General features: G+C 41.9%; 1 protein-coding gene across 2 annotated transcripts in view; it reads left to right on the top strand.

Annotated features, from left to right (window-relative positions):
• Positions 1–22,773, top strand: part of ccbe1 (collagen and calcium binding EGF domains 1) — a 444,507-nt gene that overhangs the window by 368,462 nt on the left and 53,272 nt on the right. Inside the window, exons 3-5 of one of the 2 annotated variants that reach the window (XM_063042052.1) lie at positions 8,396–8,448; positions 15,473–15,607; positions 19,456–19,590. In XM_063042052.1, the coding sequence (XP_062898122.1) occupies positions 8,396–8,448; positions 15,473–15,607; positions 19,456–19,590 (323 nt within the window). Of the gene's footprint in view, positions 1–8,395; positions 8,449–15,472; positions 15,608–19,455; positions 19,594–22,773 lie in introns of both variants that reach the window. The other variant, XM_063042051.1, reaches the window with a different exon arrangement.

Below are 22,773 nucleotides of genomic sequence, written 5' to 3'. Positions count from 1 at the left end.
GATGATCATCAGCAAGAATAAGACCTTAGCAGTCACAAACAAACACAAATGCATGCAGGCAATCCACCTTATCTTGTACCGAGCAAACACTGGAGGGCAGCACCAACAGGCAGGGCCTGCCCCCTGTCCAGCATGGATGTCACACCACAACACCTCTGGCACCTCCTCTCCTGGGCGGCTGCACAGGCAATCGCAGCATGAGGCCTAGTCTATGCTACAACCAAAGCCACTCAGCTCGCCCACCATCGGTCTCCTGTCAGGTCACTGGAGCAGGGATCCAATTGCAGACCCAGTACTGTACTCAGTGATATTAATTGAGTAACAAATCCCAAGGTGCAAACAAAGTCAGCATCAAAGTTCAGGCAGAGATCAAAACATCCAGGGAAATCCAAAAACCAGAATCAGGAAACAGGCAGAGTTGATATTCAGACGGACAGAGTACAGATACAAATGCTGGGAAGACTCAGGAAAATTCACTGGCACAATTTGGCAACAAACAGGTGAAAACACAGGACTGAAATACACTGATCAATAAACAGAGAGGCAGATGATAGGTGGAGCACAATGAGACACAGGTGGAAGCAAAACAGGTAATAATGAGAAGCAGGTGAGAGGTGGAGTACTCTAATACAGGGACAGGAGCACATGGGGCATGAAAGCAAACAAGAGCACATGGCAATACAAAAACACAGAATGATGGCTTGGGGGAAAACACGCAAAAAGACGGAGTTCAACTGGAGGTACTGATGGTCTCCCCAATACACCAATGAGCTGGATATGCAGTATTCTACATAACCATGTCCAACAGGGTTTTGCGATCACAAGAAAAATGCCCAAGACAATCACTTGCTGTTAGGCAGGACACCATCCTCACACATTGACTCAGAAGACTTCCTGCAGCAGGCAACAACATAGTCCGCACGAAGTCCAGCAACTCCAGCTCCTGGCTATCAAGCAATTCACTAATGGGATAGACCTGCAGTACCTGAAGTACTTATTGTCTAGCAAGATCTTGATATCATAAAAAAAAGAACATTTAAAAAGACAAAAATACCTATGGTTGTCCCCAGAGAGACTGCTGCATCCAAATGCACCATCACCTTACCAGAAGTCAGATATTAGGTAGCGACATTGCAGATAATGACGGATTATATCTCTTCTGCTACTGTTGGCTCGCAGCAGCTCAGGACTGTATTTCTCTGGTCTGCTAGGTCATTTCTGATCGTTTCCCATTGAATGTGGTGGTAGAAATATAAAAGAAAATGTTGTAAGTACTCAAGTCAGGCAGTATCTGTGGAGAGAGAAGCTGAATCAATGTCCTTTGATCATCACAGCACAGAAACAGGCCCTTTGGCCCATCTAATCCATGCTGAACTGTTATTCTGCCTAGTCCCAACAAGCTGCATCTGGACATTAGCCCTCCATAACCCTCCCATCCATGTACCAACTCAAACGTCTCTCCTGATGAAGTCCTGGTGAAGGGTCTCGACCTCAAAGGTCAACGGTTTATTCATTTCCACAGGTGCTGCCTGACCTGCTGAGCTCCTCCAGCATTGTGTGTCTGCTACTCCAAACTTCTCTTAACTACTGCAATCGAACCCGCATCCATCACTTCTGCTGGCAACTCATTCCACACTCTCACCACCCTCTGATTGAAGAAGATCCCCCTCAGGTTCCCCTTACATATTTCACTATTCACACTTAACCCATGACCTTTAGTTCTAGTCTCACCCAATCTCAGTGGAAAAAGCCTATTTGCATTTACCCTATCTATACCCCTCATAATTTTGTATACCTCCATCAAATCTCCCCTCATCCTTGTAACCATCAGGAGACGAAGTCCTAACCAGTTCAAAATTCCCATTTAATTCAAGTCCACAAATCCTGGCAACATCCTTGTAAATTTTCTCTGTACTTTTTCAGTCTTATTGACATGTTTCCTGTAAGTAGGTGACCAGAACTGCACATAATACTCCAAATTTGGTCTCATCAAGGACTTATACAACTTCAACATAACATTCCAACTCCTTACTCAATGCTCTGATTTGTGAAAGCCAATGTGTCAAAAATTCTCTTTACCACTCTAAGTACCTGGGATTGAAAAATTTTTCAACTATCACCCTCTTTCAACTATGAAGGTCTGAACAGTGAAAATGGAGAAATCAAGGATTTGGGGTGGAAAGAACAAATATAAGATTTACAGTAAGTTATAGACTGAGAGACTGAATGATACTTGTAGATGGGCAGGCAGAGAGAGGCTAGTGAAGGCTTGTTAATCACAGATGATCTGACTCGAAGAGATGTATGCAAAATGATTTAAATGAAAATGGGATGCAAGAGGAGAAAGGGGAAATAAATGCTGAAACCCCTGGGTGACCCCCTTAACCCAGGTCATGCCCTCTTCTCATTGCTACCATCAGGAAGGAGGTACAGAAGTCTGAAGGCACACACTCAATGATTCAGGAACAGCTAATGACCCTCTACCATCAGACTTCTTACTAGACATTGACCCCATGAACACTACCTCACTATTTTTTTTTCTTTTTGCTCTATACATTCAATTTAACTTTTTAATATATCTGTATTTCTTACTATAATTTAGTTTTTATTATCAACTACTGCAGTGTACTATGGTGACAGGGTGGAGATAAGTCTCTGCCAAAGCAGATGTATGGCATTCCTTCCCTCCACAAGCCTTCAGGTCACACTTGGGCAAGGTGTAGCATTAGCTTCGTCCCCCGATCATGGGAACAGTTGGTGCACAAGTCCTAGTGATGCGACCACTGCCTCCAGGCAGACAATCGCTGAAGAGTATTGATAATGGCTGGGTTCACCCGTCTTTTAAAGACACGGCCCAAAAGAAGATAATTTTTTTTACGCAGAGAGTGGTGAGTGCGTGGAATGGGTTGCCGGTGACGGTGGTGGAGGCGGATATGATAGGGTCTTTTAAGAGACCCCTGGACAGGTACTTGGAGCTCAGAAAAATAGAGGGCCATGTGTAACCCTTGGTAATTTCCAAGGTAAGGACATGTTAGGCACAGCTTTGTGGGCCGAAGGGCCTGTATTGTGCTGTAGGTTTTCTATGTCTCCATGTTTCTAACTTCCAAGAAGAATCATGGTCAAGACCATGATCACCCTTGTCATATGACACAACACTAAATGATGATGATGATTGCAATGTATTGCTGCCACAAAACAACACATTTCACGACATATGTCAGAGATATTAAACCTGATTCTGGGAAACTAAACAATTCAGATGCTGCAAATTGGCAGTAAAACAGAAAACTCCGGATATACTCCACCTGACCAATTGTATTTGTGGAGAAGGAAATTGTGCTGATGCTGCAAATGGATGATCTTCCTTCAGGAGTTGCCAGTCCTGATACAAACTGGAAAAGCCATTAGCCTGAAGTTGTTGAACTGATGGTGGTACTGACTGACACAGTGGAAATATGCCCAGTCTGAAGACTCAGTATGTCGACACTGTTCACTTTATTTGGAGTTCAAAATTCTTGCTTCCAGAGTATCTGTCAGGAATAACAATCAAAATTCCATATGTTGCATACTCATTATTCACATGTCTTGAACACAAGAGATTCTGCAGATGCTGGAAGTCCAGAGCAAAGCACAAAAAATACTCAGCCGGTCAGGCAGCATCTTTGGCAGGAGCTCCCAAACTTTTTGTACAGTACCATGGACCAATACATTAAGCAAGGCTTTCATGGACCCCAGGTTGGGAACCCCAGTCTATGGAGGGGAATAGAGTAAACAGTTGCCATTTTGGGTCAAGGTCCTCTATCAGGACTGGAAAGGAAGGGGGGAGGGTAAAGAGCACAAGCTGGAGGGTGGTAGGTGAAGGGTGAGGTGAATAGGTGAAATGATTGGTTGCAAAGAATGGGAATAAAGGGAGTCTTTTCTGGTTGGCTGCCAGCAACTAGTGGTGTTCCACAGGGGTCTGTGTTGTGACCAATTCTTTTTACATTATCTGTCAATGATTTGGATGATAGAAGTGGAGAGGCAGGTGAATGGGGAAAGAAATGGCAGATGAAATGCAATGTGTATGGTCATTCAGTTTGGTAGAACAAATGAAAGCATTGACTATTTCCCAAATGGAGAGAAAATAGAAAAAAACTGAGGCGTAAAGGGACTTGGGAGCCCTTGTGCAGGATTTCCTAAAGGTTAATTTGCAGGTTGAATCTGTGGTGAGGATACAAATGTTATGTTAGCCCACTCACTATCAAGTGAAAATCTGCAGATGCTGAAAATCCAAGCAGCACATGCAAAATGCTGAGTTCCTCCGCCATTTTGAGTGGGATGCAATGTTTTCATGTTTATTGTTATTTAAAATTTCCAGTCATATAATTCCAATTAGGACATAGAACATAACAGCACAGTACAGACCCTTCTGCCCATGATATTGTGGCGAGCTTTTAACTTGCTCTAAGAGCAATCTATCCCTTCCATTCTACACAGCTCTCCATTTTTTATCATCCATGTGCCTATCTTAAGAGTTTCTTAAATGCCCCATTGTATCTGCCTTTACTACCACCCTTGGTCCAGCATGCCACACACCCATCACTCTCTGTTAAAAAAACAACTGTTATAACCCCTATACTTTGCTCCATTCACCTTACCACTATGTCCCCTATTAGTAATTTCCACTCTGGGTAGAAGTCTCTGCTATGCACTCGATCTATACCTCTTATCATCTTGTACACCTCAATCAAGTCACCACCCAATCTCCTTCACTCCAAAGAAAAAGACCTAGCTTACTTAACATACCCTCAGAAGACATGCTCTGTAAGCCAGGCTGCATCATGGTAAATCTCCTCCGCACTCTCTTGAGAGTTTCAACTTCCTTCCTAATCTGAGGTGACTAGAAATGAATGCAATACTCCAAGTGTTGTCCACTTGTTAACCTTCCAGGCCAAATCTTGTCATCTTTTCTTTTCAGTCCAATCCTGTCTTGATCCATTTTGTCTATCCTTTCTAAACATCAAATATCCCAAAGTATTTTACCCATAATCACCATGAACCACACGGCAAAATTGCCATTAGGTTAAAGCATTTACTTCCCTACTTACACCACTAGTTAATCTGTCCTGATAAAAATACTTCAAGTATTCAGATGCAAAACCTTTAATGTTAGTTTTTGACCTTTTTCTTGAATTAGTTTTGATTATGATGACACTGTTGTTATTAAGTACTCTGATCCTTTTGGTCCCACTCCATTTAGCACTGGGGTTCCCAACCCGGGGTCTATAGACCCCTCCATTAATAGTAGGGATCCAAGGCATGAAAAAGATTGGAAACCCCTGATTAGCATCTCCCCAACTTTTTCTGTGTGACCTCAGACCGATTCAATCTGCAAGTTAATCTTTAGGGTGTTCTGTACAAGGACTCCCAAGTCGTTTTTCACCTCAAATTTTTAGATTTTCTCCAAAAATTAACTTGATTGTGGTCATTCAGTTTTCGAGGATGGCCTACTCTACGCAGATTTACAGCTGTGCCATATTCTTTCCATTTCTTGATGAAGTACTCCAAGGAATATTTAGTGACTTGGTAATTTTCTTGTATCCATCTGCTGACTTGTGCTTTTCAATAACCTTTTCGCAATATTGCTTGGATTGTTCTTTTTTTCTTCATGGTGTAGTTTTTGCCAGGATATCAACTCACCAGCAGTTGGATCTTCCAGATACAGGTGTACTTTTATTAAATCTCCATTTAACTAATCATGTGACTTCTAAAACCAATTGGCTGCACCATTGATGTGGTGTGTCATGTTAATGGGGGTGCAATCAATTATTTTGTGTTTTATATTTGTCATTAATTTAGATCACTTTGTAGAGATCTGATTTCACTTTGACGTGAAAGCATTTTCTGTTCATCAGTATCAAAAAAACTAAATTACATCCACTGCGATTCAATGTTGTAAAGCAATAAAACATGAAAACTTCCAAGGGAGGTGAATACTTTTTATAGGCACTGTGAGTGTCCTCTTGTATTTCTTATCCACGTAAATACCTCATTTGTTCCTTGATGCCTATACCTGCTATACACCCTCTTCGTCTTAACCAGGGCATCAATATCTCATGGAAACCAAGGTTCCCTAAGCCTGTTAGCCTTGCCTTTTATTCTGTCAGGAACATACAAACTCTCTACTCTCAAAACTTCACCATTGACGGCTTCCCACTTACCAAGCATTCCTTTGCCAGAAAACAACCCACACTCGCCAAATCATTTCTGATATCATCAAAATTGGCTTTTCTCCAATTTAGATTCTCGACCTGAGAATACAGACTTATCCTGAAAATAATGGAATTATGATGACTATATCCGAAGTGTTCTCCTACACAGACTTCTGTCTCCTGCCTGTCTCATTCCCTAGAGATCCAGTATCGCACATTCTCTAGTTGAGAGAATGTTCTCTGTGTATTGACTCCATGTGATTCCTAAATGGATGTTGAACCAGTGAACACTACCTCACTGTTTTAATATAATATATATTAATTATGATTTTTGCACGATTTTTAATCTGTGATTGATTTACTTATTTATTTTTTATTATTATTATTTTTTCTTCTTCTATATTATGTATTGCATTGAACTGCTACTGCTAAGTTAACAAATTTCACAACACACGCTGGTGATAATAAATCTGATTCTGATTCTGATTCTGATTAAGGAGACTCCTGGACACTTTTGTCAGACTCTATCCTATCCAGACCTTTTACAGTATGGGATTCCCAATCAATATGTGGAAAGTTAAAATCACCTACATCACACCTAGGGTGCCATGATCGCGTACCAGTGGGTGCAACACCTTACAACTTGGGTCACCAGCATTCAGAGATCAGTTCCGACACTGTCTGTAAGAAGCTTGTATATCTTTTTCGTGAGTGCATGGGTTTCTCCAGGGTGCTCCGGTTTCTTCCCACAGTCTAAGGACATACTGGTTAGTAGGTTAATTGGTCATTGTAAATTGTCTCGTGATTAGGCTGGATTTAAATTAGTGGTTGTTGTGCAGTGCAGCTCATTTGGGCACTGCACAGCACTGTATCCCTAAATAATTTTTTTTTAAATCACATTATTATATTTCTTCAACAGTCAGCAATATCTCTACAAATTTGCTCCTCTAACTCTATTGAGTCCTAAACCTATGTCAGTTTTTGCATGGTCCCAGTAATTAGCCCAAGTTCAGTTATCAGTTAACTACACTTAGAAGAATGGCTGAAGTTCTCTTAAGATTTACATCATTATTGTTTAGAGAATTGCTTGGAGACTGAGCAAAGCAGATGGAAGAAAACCTTAAAAGTCTAGTCACCTCTATGCGCAAGGGCACCTTATTTTCAAAGATTTCACTCAGCTAAGCTACTAAATGGAATCTCAATTTGTTTACCTTTGATGCTCAGTTCTTCACGTTCCCGGAATCCTGTTCAGTTTTAGAAGAAAGCTGATATTGTTTCTGGATGGTTAAATGCCAGATGGTTTTTTATAGGAATTTTGGATACAAAGCTCTGGGATTTTGTGCCTTTACTGGAAGTTATATATAGTTTTCCCATGGCTAAGGTTTATTTTTACATTCTCAAATTAAATACACGAACACAATACATTTCTTCAATTCCCCCATGAAAATTACTCGACAATCTATATTATAAATATTGCAAAGAAACCTTAAAATTTTAGTGAATATAATAATATGCCTTGCTCTGAATGTTGGAACTGTAACTTCATTCTTGACTAGATTTTTAAAAAGATAATCTTTTGTAGGAAATGTAGGTTATCATTTTCAGCAGTTAGAACATAGAACAGTACAGATCAGTACAGGCCCTTTGCCCCATAATGTTGTGCCAACCTAGTAACCTACTCCAAGATCAATCTAACCCTTCCCTCCCACGTAGCCCTCCATTTTTCTATTTCTTTATTCTCATTGGTTAATTAACCATTTCTATTGGGTAGCAACTCATAAAACACATATAAATGAGGCACAGTAGTGTAGCAGTTAATGCAAATGCTTTATAGCACCAGCTGTTTCTGATTCTTACCACTGTCTGTACGTTCTCCCCGTGACCGTGTGGGTTTCCTCCGGGTGCTCTGGTTTCCTCCTGCATTCCAAAGATGTACAGGTTAGGGTTAGTAAACTGAGGACATGCAATGCAGATGCCAGAAGCATGGCAACACTTGCAGGCTGCCCCAGTACAATCCTTGGACGCAAATTGACACATTTCACTGTATGTTTCGATGTACATGAGACAAATAAATCTAATCTTTAATCTTTAAAAATTGACTTACACTTCAAAGAGCCTATAAAGTTTCAACTAAAGTAATCCAATATAGGCTTTAGTGAGTTCATCTGTAGTTCTGTGAAGTAACTCTTGATTTTTTTTTACAGAAAGAAATGTTGTCGAGGTTATAAGTTTGTCCTTGGCCAGTGTATCCCAGAAGGTAAGAATGTTAATAACTCTCCGTAGAGCCAAAAAGCTGCAGATGCTGGAATTCTGAAGGGAAGACAGAAAATGCTGGAACCACTCAGTGGGTCAGACAGTAAAAAGAAACAAAATTCATGTGTCTGATGCTTCCTCAAATTGGGGAATGAGAGGATTGTCGATTAGATTAAGTTAAAGATTAGATTTATTTTGTCACATATACATGAAAATTTTTTTAGTGAAATGTGTCAGTGAGGACTGTGTTGGATTCAGCTTACAAGTGTCACCACACTTTTGGCACCAACATAGCATGCCCACAACTTACTAACACCAGCCCATAGAATATGTCTTTGGAATGTGGGACGTGGTCACATGGAGAACAAACAAACCCTTTATCCCTGCCACCAAAGTGCATGACAATACACTTCTCTACACTGTAGTTTACCTGCCTTTTATTGCCCATTCTCCTAATCTGTCCAAGTCCTTCTGCAGACTTCCTACTTCCTCAATATTACCTGCCCTTCCACCTAGCTTTGTACCGTCCGCAAACTGGGCCACAAAGCCATCAATTTTGTCATCCAAATCATTGACATATAACATGAAAAGAAGCAGATCCAGCACCGACCCCTGCAGAACCCCATTAGTCCCCAGCAGCCAATCAGGAAAAGGCCCTTTTATTCCCACTCTTTGCCTTTTCCAGTCAGCCAATTTTTCATCCATACTAATATCTTTCCTGTAATACCATGGGCTCTTACCTTATTTAGCAGCCTCATGTGTGGCACCTTGTCAAAGGCCTTCCGAAAATTCAAATAAACAATATCCACTGAATATTCTTTGTAACTATTTTGTGTCAGTCTTCACTGTAGAAGACACATGCAATATGCCAGAAATTCAAGACTGTCAGGAAGAAGGTGCTTGGGAAGCTGAAAGTCTGAAAGTCGATAAGTCACACAGACCTGATGGACAACCCCCCAGGGTTTTAAAAGAGGTAGCTGAAGAGATTGTAGAGACATTAGTAATCATCTTCCAAGAACCACTAGATTGTGGAATGGTTCTGAAGAACTAGAAAACTGCAAATGTCATTTCACTCTTTAAGAAGAGGGAGAGACAGAAGAAAGGAAATTATAGGCCAGTTAGCCTGAATTCACTGGTTGGAAAGATGTTGATTGTTAATAATGTGGTACTTGGAGCCACGTGATAAAGTGGGCCGACGTCAGCATAGTTTCCTTAAGGGCAAATCTTGCCTGATAAACCCGTTGAAATTCTTTGGGAAAATAACCGGCAGGATAGATATAGTCAGTGGTTGGTGTTTTCTTAGATTTTCAGAAAGCCTTTGACAAGTTTTATAGACCATACCTCTATCAAATCACCCCTCATTCTCCTACACTCCAGGGAATAAAGTCACAACCTGTTCTCTATAACTCAGGTCCTCAAGTAAGAGCAACAACATCCTTGTAAATTTAATGCCTTTTTTAAGAAAGTATACATATCTCTGTGTTAGAAATTATTAATGTGGAGAACAGAGTTCTAGATTACCATAATTCCTTACATAAAAAAGGGCTTCTAGATTTCATTGTTGAACATTCTGGTTTAGATTTAAGATGATGGCATCTTATTTTGGAGTCCAAAGAAAATTGTTTTCCATAGCACCAACCCCATCACATTCTATTAGCCTTTTCATGAACCTAGATTAGATCATTTGGGTGCCACAGTAGCACAGCAGTTAACACAATGCCATCACAGCTCAGGGTCTTCCAGAGTTCAGAGTTCAGAGTTCAATTCCGGCACCATCTGTGATGAGCTTGAAATCTCTCCCTGTGAACCACATGGTTGCTTTGGTTTCCTTCCACAGTCCAAAGATGTACCGGTTAGTAGGTTAATTGATCATTGTAAGCTGTTCTATGATTAGACTAATCTTAAATAGATTAATGGCTGGGTGGTGCAGCTCATTAGGCCAAAAGGGCCGTTTCTGCACCTACATCTCCCAATAAATAAGTAGATTTCTCAACTTTCCAAACACCAAGAAATGTTCTCTTCAATTTCAAATGAGCTCATACTCAAACCATTGCTTGGGTAACGTGATACCACATCACTTCCAGGTTCAATATTCCTTTCATGAAATCTGGTGCCCAAACTGAAAACAGTAATCCGGTAGCAGCCATTTGTCATCGTAGCTGTTGCTAGGGTTACCACTGAATTTATTTGCTGTATTTTAAAGTTTTAAAATCTATGTACTAATAACATGGCAATTTGATTTGCCTCACCAGACATCATCTATCTCCATGAGTTTCTGTATATATTTCAGATTTCGAGCATCTATATTTTATTGCTTTTACATTCTATTATTAATTTGTTCTTGGTATTCTAGAGACATTTTAAAACTGGGCCAAATTTTTTTAGGTAGTGGTTAAGGTGCTCATGTGACTTTCATTTAGTCCTTACAAAGACATCAAACTTGTTTTAATGGACATCACACACGAAAGGCTGATGGAACTCACCGTCTGGCAGAATCTATAGGAAAGAATAATAGCTGATGTTTAGGGCCCAAAAATGTCAACTATTTATTCCCTCCATAGATGCTGCCTGACTTGCTGAGTTCCTCCAGCACAGCCTATGTGCTGCTCAAGATTTCCAGCTGGTGCAGAATCTCTTGTGTTTATCATTTTAAGGGATCTGCCTCTCTTGTTCATCTATCGATCTATTTACTTAATAAGAGGTGCAGCTCAGAACAAACCCTTCCAGTCCAACGAGCCACACTGCCCAGAAAACCACCTATTTAACTCTAGCCAAATCACAAGACAATTTACAAGGAGCAATTAACCAACCCCCTCTGCATTTCAGCCTGGCTGGGAGTGTCAATTCTGGTGATGAATCTTCGCCCACTTAAAGGTCTTGGTCTGCTATGTGCTTCAGACGATCGTAAAATCTGTAGATCACTAAGTTGATTTAAAAGCACATTGCATAAAGGGAAATTACATGCTGCAGATTGCAGTGAGAGTAACTCAAGAGGTATAAGTATTGGCCACAGCCTGCTGAAGGTCACCATGGTTCACCAGCATTATCTTGCTCCATCCACTTCAAGCAGGCTTCAATTATACCAATGCCTGAGAAGAATGTGGTGACCTGCCTTAATGACTATTGTCCAGTAGCACTTACTTTATATCCACAGTGATGAAGTGTTATGAGAGTCTGATGAAACATATCAACTCCTATCTGAGAAGCGAGTGAGATCTGTTCCAATTTGCGAACTGGAGCAACAGGTCCAGAGCAGATGCCATCTCATTGGCTTTTCACTCAACCCTGAAACATCTGGACAGCAAAGATGCATACATCAGGATGCTCTTTATCAATTACAGCTCAGCATTCAATACCAGTATCCCCTCGAAACTAATCAATAAATTTCAAGACCTTGGCCTCAATACCTCTTTGTGCAGTTGGATCCTCGATTTCCTCACTTGCAGACCCCAGTCAGTTCAGATTAGCAGCAACATCTCCACAATCTCCATCAGCACAGCTGCACCACAGGGCTGTGTGCTTAGCCCCCTGCTCTACTGGCTTTACAATTCTCACTGTGTGGCTAAGCACAGCTCCAATGCCATTTTTAAGTACGCTGATAACACCACCGTTGTGGGCCAAATCAAAGGTGGTAATGGATCAGTATATAGGAAGGAGATAAATTTGGTTGAGTGGTATCATACAACCTCTTACTCAATGTCGGCAAGAACAAGATGCTGATTATTGACTTCAGGAGAAGGAAATCGGAGGTCCATGAGCCAGTCCTCATTGGAAAATTAGAGGTGGAGGGGGCCAACAATTACAAAATAAAAGCACGACAGTGCCTCTACTTCCTCAGGAGTTTGCAAAGATTTGGTATGACATCTAAATCTTTATTATACTGCCATAGATGAGTAGTGGAGAGTATAGTGACTGGCTACATAGCAACCTGGTATGGAAACACCAATTGCTTTGAACAAAAAATCCTACAGAAAGTAATGGATACTGCCCAGTCCATCATGGGTACAGCCCGCGTCACCATCAAGCACATCTACATGAAACACTGTCACAGGAAAGCAGCTTCTACTGTCAGGGATCGCCACCACCCAGGACATGTTCTCTTCTCACTGCTGCCATCAAAAAGAGGGTACAGGATCCACAGGACTCACACCACTAGGTTTAGGAACAGTATTACTCCTCAACCATTAGGCTTTCAAACCAGAGCAGATAACTTCTCTCAACCTCACTTGCTCCATCTTTCCTCCCACAACTTATGGAGTCACTTTCAAAGATTCTTCATGTCATGTCCTCGATCTTTATTGTTTGCTCATGTATTATTATTATTGCTTTCTTCTTGCATTTGCACAGTTAGATATCTTTTGCACACTGGTTAAGAACCCAGTTTGGTGAAGTCTTCCATTGACTATGTTATAGTTATTATTCTTTGGATTTATTGAATATGCCAGCAAGAAAATGAGTCTCAGGATGTTATATGGTTGCATATATGTACTTCAATAATAAGTTTACTTTGAACTTTGAACTTTTAACTTTGAACCAGTGCATGTTTGGGCTGTGGGAGGAAACCAGAGCACCCAGAGGAAACCCACACGCTCATGGGAAGGACATACAAACTTCTTACAAAGGATGCCGGAATTGAACTCCAAACTCCAACACCCCGAGCTGTAATAACTGCTACATTACCGTGGTGCCCTGACTTTGTTAATTTTGGACAGCGGTGTGTCCTGCTCTAGGCAGACCATAGTACGTGTGCTTGCAACACTGTGTGTCCAACAGAGTGATCAGCAGCACTGGGGCTCCACAGGGGATTGTCTTGTCTCCCTTTCTCTTCACCATTTACATCTCAGACTTCAACTACTGCACAGAGTCTTGTCATCTTCAGAAGCTTTCTGATGACTCTGCCATAGTTGGATGCATCAGCAAGGGAGATGAGGCTGAGTCCAGGGCTACGGTAGGAAACTTTGTCACATGGTGTGAGCAGAATTATCTGCAGCTTAATGTGAAAAAGACTAAGGAGCTGGTGGTAGACTTGAGGAGAGCTAAGGTACCGGTGACCCCTGTTTGCATCCAGGGGGTCAGTGTGGACATGGTGGAGGATTACAAATACCTGGGGATACAAATTGACAATAAACTGTACTGGTCAAAGAACACTGAGGCTGTCTACAAGAAGGGTCAGAGCTGTCTCTATTTCCTGAGGAGACTGAGGTCCTTTAACATCTGCGGGACGACGCTGAGGATGTTCTATGAGTCTGTGGTGGCCAGTGCTATCATGTTTGCTGTTGTGTGCTGGGGCAGCAGGCTGAGGGTAGCAGATACCAACAGAATCAACAAACTCATTCATAAGGCCAGTTATGTTGTGAGGATGGAACTGGACTCTCTGACGGTGGTGTCTGAAAAGTGGATGCTGTCCAAGTTGCATGCCATCTTGGACAATGTTTCACATCCACTACATAATGTACTGGTTGGGCACAGGAGTACATTCAGCCAGAGACTCATTCCACCGAGATGCAACACAGAGCGTCATAGGAAGTCATTCCTGCCTGTGGCCATCAAACTTTACAACTCCTCCCTTGAAGGGTCAGACACCCTGAGCCAATAGGCTGATCCTGGACTTATTTTCCTGGTATAATTTACATATTACTATTTAACTATTTATGGTTTTATTACTATTTATTATTTATGGTTCAACTGTAACGAAAACCAACTTCCCCCAGGATCAATAAAGTATGACTATGACTATGAGTAGGATTGGGAGCTGGGTTTCCAATGACAAGGTTTTTCAATCAGCCAAAGATATTCCACCTGGCCTTGTAAAATCAAAGGCTGTGCATATTCTGGGAGCAACCTGCGTCTGACTCTTTGAGGATCAGAGATGAGATCACTGTAAACAATGCAAAAACTGAATGTGTAAACGATGAATGGAATTTTTTTCCGGGCGGTATATAAAATGGATAACTGATTTGCTGCTGGCAGATCTTACCCTCGGATCAATGTGAAAATATGGTAATTGATGCAGACTGTAAATTCCTACTATTTGATCTGCCTTAAATTCTGCCAGTTTACAAAGTTTAATTTCCTTTCTAAACACAAGAGATTATGCAGATGCTGGAGATCTTGAGCAATGCATGCAAAATGGTGGAAGAACTCAGCAAGTCAGGCACTATCAATTGAAATTTCAGGCCAAGACCCTTCATTAGGACTGCAAAGGAAAGGGGCAGAAGCCAGAATAGGAAGCTAGGTGGAGGCGAAGGCATACAAGCTGGCAGGTGATGGGTGATGAAGTGGGGGAAGAGGGAGATGAAGCATGAGCTTGGGAAGTGATAGGTGGAAGAGGTGAAGGGCTGAAGAAGAAGGAATGTGATAGAGAAGAGTGGACCATGGAAAATAAGGAAGAAGGAGGGAGGTGATGGACATGTGAGCAGAAAGGAAGGGGTGGAATATGAGGTGTTGATTTTCCAACTTGAGTGGGCAGGAGAGGAGTCCATGGACCAATACACTGGAATGAGAATGGGCATTCAAATTGGAATGGTGAGCCACCAGGAATGAGAATGGGAAGTCCTTGTTGCTTTCTGTATCCTAATTTCAAATATGGACATTTATTTTAATGACAAGGGTCTCAAATCCATGTGTGGAATATCCACATAGGAAATAAAAACAGACAAAATGAATGCTGAAACCTTTCCACTGGAGAGTCTTGAATGCAGGAACGTAGTTGCGAGAAAAGGAATTTAAATCTGGGTGCACTAGAATGCCTTCTCACGGTGGCTGGTGAACCTCTGAAATTCTTTACTCCAGAAGTTTGTGGAGATATTTAAAGAAGAGGTCGATGCAGTTTTGAGACATCTGGGAATTAAGGCCAATGTGAAAGTTGTGCAGAAGAGCAGTGGGCAGGTCAGCCATCAATTTGATGAATGATGAGAAAGGCTAAAGATGCCAGGTGGTCTAGCCGTGCTCCCTCTTTCCCATTTCCAGCTTCTCTGTCATCTTTTTGTTTATTCGGTACTATTCTCATCTTTTTGCTTCCATTCCAGATTATGATGTTTGTTCAGGAGCTCCGTGTGAACAGCAGTGCACTGATAACTTTGGCAGAGTGCTGTGCACATGTTACCTGGGATTCTACTTCGACCGTATGAGGCACAAGAATAGAGAGAAACCTTATTGTCTTGGTCTGTATCAACCTTCAAAACGAATAAGCTCACGCCTGTAACAACCACACATGCACAATGATTACTGCTTCTTACAAACACTTTCCATAACATTTTACAGCATTCAGAAACAACATCTAGCCCATGGATTCTATTGAACAGTTTCTTTTCTCCATTTAAAATCAGACGCGCGATCATTAGCTAGTTGAAGCAAACCAGAAAATGATGGAAGCACTCAGCAGATCGGGCAGCATCATGGGGAGAGATATGGAGACGGTGTTTTGTAACTTCAAAGCATTAAGCTAATTCAAAGGAAAACAGCAGAGCAAAGAGATACCAGTCTAATTCTGTTCTTTACTTTAAATGAGTCACACACTTATGTTGTAGAGTCATGACGTCTGCAATTCACACATTTTAACATATAACGTAATGAATTATTTAAATGAACAAGAATGCTGATTCAAATAATGTATTTCCAATATTAGTCAAATTCTACTGAAATATTAAATACACATTTTGGGTCAAGGATTAGAACTTAATATATGAGAAATTGTTAGAAATGAATATGTGAGAAATCACTTTTTTATTTACTGGTACGACACAGTGACAGGCTATTCCTGTGCTGCCCAGTTACCCCCATGGGACCAATTAACCTACTAACCTGTATGTCTTTGAAATGTGGAGGAAAGCAGAGCATCAGGAGGAAACCCACGTGGTCACGGGCTCCTTTCAGGCAGCAGCGGAACTGACCCCAGATCGCTGGTGCTGTAATTACGTTATGCTACGTTACCGTGGTGCCCAATTTGCAGAGGATTAGTTTGGGGGGGGGGTGTGGAATGGAGAGCTGCAGTACATGAAAGGAGTATCAGTGAGAGGGCCCAGACTGAGGTTGGCAACGTGAAAAATATTCTAAAAGCTGACAAAAAAGTTGTAGACGAAATAGGAAAAGAAAGACAGTAGAACAAAAAGGTGAAGCCACATACGTACTGTATGACAAGTTCCCTCAACCATCTGTGGTAATAAATTCCACAGATACAAATCCCTTTGGCTGAAGAATTTCCTTGTCGTCTCTATCCTAGAGGGACATCCTCCTATTTTGATGCTATGTCCTATAGTTCTATAAGAAATATCCTCTCCATGTCCACTCTGTTGAGGTCTTTCAATATTTAATAGGCTTCAATGAGATTCCTACTTATTCTTCTAAACACCTTTGAGTACAGTTCCAGAGCCATCAAATGCACCTCATAAGGTAACTCTTACATCCCTGGGATCATTCTTATGAAACTCCTCTGACCCTGTCCAATGCCAGTTTCTTAGATAATGGGCCCAAAACTACTCATAGTACTCATATATAAGACCATAAGATATAGGAGCAGAATTAAGTCATTTGGCCCATTGAACCTGCTCCACCATTTCATCATGGCTGATCCATTTTCCCTCTCAGCCCCAATCCCCTGCCTTCTCCCTGTATCCCTTCATGCCCTGTCTAATCAAGAATCTATCAACCTCCGCCATAGGTAGACCTGATGACTTGGCCTCCACAGCTGCCTGAGACAACGAATTCCTCAAATTCACCAATCTCTGGTTAAAGAAATTCCTCCTCATCTTTGTTCTAAATGGATGCCCCTCTATTCTGAGGCTGTGCCCTCTGGTCTTAGACTCCCCCGTCGTAGGAAACATCCTCTCCACATCCAAGTTTAAGCAGCCCATGTCTCGGCACATTAGCATGGAGCAGCATCTGATAAAATGGTTCTGTGTTGGGATGAATAATTCACTGAGTGCCACATGACTGCAATGCAAGGCAAGATTTGTGCCAGACTTTCTCTCCTTAATGTAAAAATATTGAGATTAATTATAGCTTTCCTTATGCCATTCCACTGAGAACCATTACTCATAGAAGACTGGGTCTCAGACCTGGGAACATTCTGTTTCTCATGACTAAGCTATGGCTATATCGACATGTCAAGTTGTAATGGAAGCTTGAAAGCTCTCATTTACAATGATATTACTATTCATGGTAATGATACAAAGAGTACAGGTTGTCTGGTTGCTCTCTCTATAAGGCAGGAAGGAGTCTGAGGAGGAATATATCTTAAAAAGAAAAACCCAAATGCCAAAAGATCTTATAATTAATTGGATCGTAAGACATAGGAGCAGAATTAGACCATCTGGCCCATCGATTCTGCCCTGCCATTTCAACATTTCCCTCTCAACCCCATTCTCCTGCCGTTTCCCCATAATATTTCACACCCTGAGTAAGACCATAAGATATTCAGCTCAAGTACTAATCAACAATTATGTATTACTAAGTCTGTAGCAGTGTGTGCTTCAAGATTCAAGCTCATTTATTATCATTCTTCAATGCACAAGTGTAACAGAGAATGAATACTCGAGTGAAATGTAAGAGACTACTAGACAGGTATATGGAGGAATTTAAGGTGGGGGGTTATATGGGAGGCAGGGTTTAAGGGTCGGCACAACATTGTGGGCTGAAGGGCCTGTACTGTGCTGTACTATTCTATGTTCTATGTAAATTATTGTTACTTTAGATTCAATGCTGCGTAAGAAAACCACAATAAACATAAAGAACACAATAAAAACATAATAAATATGAATACATAAGATTAGCTTATGTGCATAGACTGATACTACGTGCATAAAGTGACGCTGGGCACAGGAGTGTCTGTACATAAGGTGACTTTAACAAGATCTGATAAAGTAGTAGGGGTGGTGGAGTGTGGAGGGGCGGGTTACATAGAACATGGAACAGTGCGGCTCAGGAACCGGCTATTTGGCCCACAATGTTGTGCCAATCAGCTTAAAAGCAAATCAAAAACACCCAAACACCCATCTCAGCTACCTATTCCATGTCCATATCACTCAATCATCTTTACATCCATATGCCTATCGAAACATATCCTAAAAGCCTCGAATGTCACCATTCCAGGGAGCACATTCCAGGCATCCACCACTCTTTGAGTATAAAACTTACCCCTTTCATCTCCCTTGAACCTACCCCCTCTCACTTCCAATGCATGCCCGCTGGTGTTAGACATTTCAACACTGGAAAATAGATATTCCCTGTCTACTCCGTCTATGCTTCTCATAATTTTATAAACGCCTATCAGATCTCCCCTCAGCCTCCGGTGCTCCAGAGAAAACAACCCAAGTTCATGACACGTGCCCGCTAAACCAGGCAGCACCCTGGAAAACCTCTTCTGCACCCTCTCCCAAGCCCCAACATCCTTCCTATAGTGGGGCGACCAGGACCGTATGCAATACTCCAGATGAGGCCTACCCAGAGGTTTATAAAGTTGCCACATAAACCCTTGATAGGTTAACGGGTGGAGGTGTTGACCAGCCTCCTCCCCAATGGGAGTGTGATGAACAGTTCATGAGCAGGGCCAGTAGGGCCCTTCATGATATTGCTGGCCTTTTCCTGGCACCTTTCTGTAGCTGCAGTAAGTGCTTGATGGTGGGTAGGCTGGCACTGGTTATGCATTCAGCAATTTTAACTAGTCAACAATAAATAAAAGGGAACTTGGGAGATGGTCCTATTGACTACTTAATTTGAAGGCAACAACCATTTCTTTCCATGTAATCTGTTTAAATTGATAATGGACAATGTTTGAATAGTTAATAAAACTCCTGCCGAGCATTCTGAGCAGGCGATGTTGGCACCAGCATGTGTGGTGGCACTAGCGGGCTGTCCCCCAGCCAACACGTCCTTCGGGTGTGTTGGTTGTTAACTTAAATGACACATTTCACTGTATGTTTTGATGTACGTGATAAATAAATCTGAATCGGAATTAAAAAATAATAATATTTGACCATTCACTCATTCAGTATTTTAAATGTCTATTTGACAGATATTGATGAATGCACCAAAAGCAATGGAACGGTATGTTCTCATATCTGCCTCAACACTCCAGGGAGTTACCAATGCCTGTGCAAGGAAGGTTTCTATCTCAAAGAGGATGGAAAAACATGCAACAAAATTGAAAGTGGTAAGCTGTAAACTGACATGTACAAAGGCTGAACGTACTCTGTTTCTCTTCTATTTCTGTCTAATGTTCAAATGAAAAGCATCAAAATGATGGGCAACTCCACTTTATGAATTAAATTCAGATAAGCTGAAAGGTTCATGACCATTCTAATGCTTTTTCCCATGTCCCGTAAGGAAAACTGCTATTGCCAGAAACTGTTCATAACTCAACTTCGGAAAAGGTAACACAGCTTCAGAAGGTTCACAGATGTTTATACCATCATTTGTAACATAAGTTATTTAAAAAATGTCATTTTAAGATTTCCTTGTGACTGGAATAACTTTTTTGTGAGAAAGGGAGCATGTAAGTCAGTGGACACAAGAGATTCTGCAGAAGCTGGAAATCTTGTGCAACGCACACGAAGTGCTGGAGGAACTCGGCAAGTCAGGCAGCACCTATGGAAGGAAATACATGGTTGACATTTTGAGCGAGACCCTTCATCAATATTGGAAAGGAAAGAGGAAGAAGCCACAATAAGAAGGTGGTAGGGGAGGGGAAGGTGGGGAAGGAATTCAAGCTGGCTTGTGATAGGTGAGAGAAGGTGGGGGGGTGGGGTGGGGGATGAAGGAGATAGGTGGAAGAGGGAAAGGGCAGAAGAAGAGGGAATACATAAGAACATAAAAAATAGGAGCAAGAGTAGGCCATCTGGCCCATCGAGCCTGCTCCACCATTCAATAAGATCATGGCTGATCTGACCACGGACTCATCTCCACCTACCTGCCTTTTCCCCAAAACGCTTAATTCTCCTACTATGCAAAAATCTATCCAACTTTGTCTTAAATACATTTACTCAGGTAGCCTCCACTGCTTCAGTAGGCAGAGAATTCCACAGATTTACCACCGTCTGGGAAAAGCAGTTGCTCCTCATCTCTGTCCCACATCTACTCCCCCAAATCTTGAGGTGATGCCCCTACTTCTAGTCTCACCTACTTTCCTGCCTCTATCTTATCTATCCCTTTCATAATTTTGTATGTTTCTATAAGATCTCCTCTCATTCTTCTGAATTCCAGTGAGTACAGTCCTAGGTGATCTCTCCTTATAGTCTAACTCCCTCATCTCTGGAATCAACCTGCTGGACCTCCTCTGTACTGCCTCCAAAGACAGTATATCCTTCCTCAAGTAAGGAGACTAGAAATGCATGCAGTACTCCAGGTGAGGCCTCACCAGAACCTTGTACAGTTGCTGCATAACCTCCCTGCTCTTAAATTCAAATTAGAATGGAGGTTAGAATTTAAAAGGAGAAGACAGTAGACCATGGCAGAAAGAGAACAAAGAAAGGGAGCAGAGTAAGGAGAAGAGAAGAGCTGAGAGGGTAACTAGAATTGGGGAATGGAAGAGAGAAGGAGAAGTTACTGGAAGTTAGAGAAACTGATATTTATATCATCAGGTTGGAGGCTACCCAGAAAGAATATAAAGTGTTGCTCCATCAGCCTGAGTTTGGCTTCATCACAGTAGATGAGGCCATGGACCGAAATGCCAGAACGCGAATGGGAAGTCGAATTAAAATGCATGACCACCAGGAGATCCTGCTTCTTGCAACAGACAGATAAGGGTGCTCAACAAAGTCCCTCAATCTGTGTCAGGTCTCACCAATGTAGAGAAGCTCACACCTGGAAATCCGGATACAACAGAGCAACCCAACAGACTCCAGGTGACGTGTCGCCTCACCTGGAAGGACTGTTTGGGGACCTGAATGGTAGTTGGGGTTCTGAATGGTGGTCAGAAATAAGTGGCAGGTGGGAGATCATTGGGAAAGGAGGAATGGACAAGGGAGTCATATAGAGAGTGATCCCTGTGAAAAGTGAGGCGGGGGGGGGGAATTGGTAAAGATGTGCTTAGTTGTTGGATCCCATTGGATTTGGTAGAAGCTGAAGAGAATGAAGTGCCAGATATGGAGGAGTAGGTAAGGTAAGGTAGGGAAATCTGTCCCTGGTATGAGGGCAGGTGAATAGGTGAGAACAGATGTGTGGGAAATGGAGGAAATGTGGGTGAAGGCAGCATCAACGATGGTAGATGGGAAACCCCATCCTTTGAAAAAAAGAGGACATCTGCTAGAATGGAAAGCCTCATCCTGAGAACAGATTCGGAGGAGACAGAAGAACGGGGAGAAGCAAAAAGCATTTTTACAAGTGGTGGGGTGGGAAGGGGTATAGTCAAGACAGATATGGGTCAGTAGGTTTACAAAAGATAGCAGTAGGGAGTTTTTCTTCAGAGATGGAGACAGAGAAATCTAGAAATGGGAGAGAGGTGTCAGAGGTGGACCAAGTAAATTTGAGGGTAGGGTGGAAGTTGGAGACAAAGTTGATGAAGTTGATGAGCTCAGTAAAGGTGCGGGAAGCAGCACCAATACAGTCATTGAAGTAGCAGAGAAAAATCCGTGGACCATTACCAGTGTAGCCTTGGAACATGGGACTGATCCATGTAACGGACAGAAAAACAGGCATAGCTGGGGTCTATGTGACTGCCCATGGCCACACCTTTAGTTTGGAGAAAGTGGGAGCAGCTGAAAGAGAAATAAGATTCAGTTCCACTGGATGGAGGAGTAAAGTGGCGAAGAAGAACTGTTTGGGTCTTTGGTCCATAAGGAAGCGGAGACCGTTAAGACCTTCCTGGTGGGTTGGGAGGAAAGCAGGAGGTCAGAGGAATGAAGTGAAGATGAGGAGTGTCTTAGGGACCAGTGGTTGTGGAAGAAGATGACCAATAAGAACCAGCAGTAGTGAGGAAGGTCTGAGCCAGAACTGGATCTAGGGGCAATGGGGTCTGCAGCCCGCAGGCAGCTGAGTACAAAGTCTGAGCCAGAGGCAGCAAAGGCCGTGCGAGTGAGTGATTCCTTTTCACATAGGATTGAAATGCAATTGAATGGGTTGTTGTAATATTCTTGCCCATGTGAATGTTATTTCTCAGAAAACCTTTGCCAAAAGCAATAGCGAAGAACTTTTGAGGTAAATTTTCACTCTTTGCTGATGTTGTCATGGTCTAATTACTCACCAGTTTATTTTACATTAAGATTTCAGCTGAGATACAGTTGGTGGCACTTTGAGCTGAAAGTATAAAGGTAAAGCACCACCCTAGAGATCTGAGCACAAATATCTTGGCTGACAGTCTCATGTGGTACTGAAGAAGTGCTGAAAACTCAGCATT

Source organism: Mobula hypostoma, chromosome 3 (genome assembly GCF_963921235.1).
Source record: "Mobula hypostoma chromosome 3, sMobHyp1.1, whole genome shotgun sequence".
Classification (NCBI taxonomy): Eukaryota; Metazoa; Chordata; class Chondrichthyes; order Myliobatiformes; family Myliobatidae; genus Mobula; species Mobula hypostoma.
This window is presented reverse-complemented; position numbering and strand designations above follow the sequence as displayed.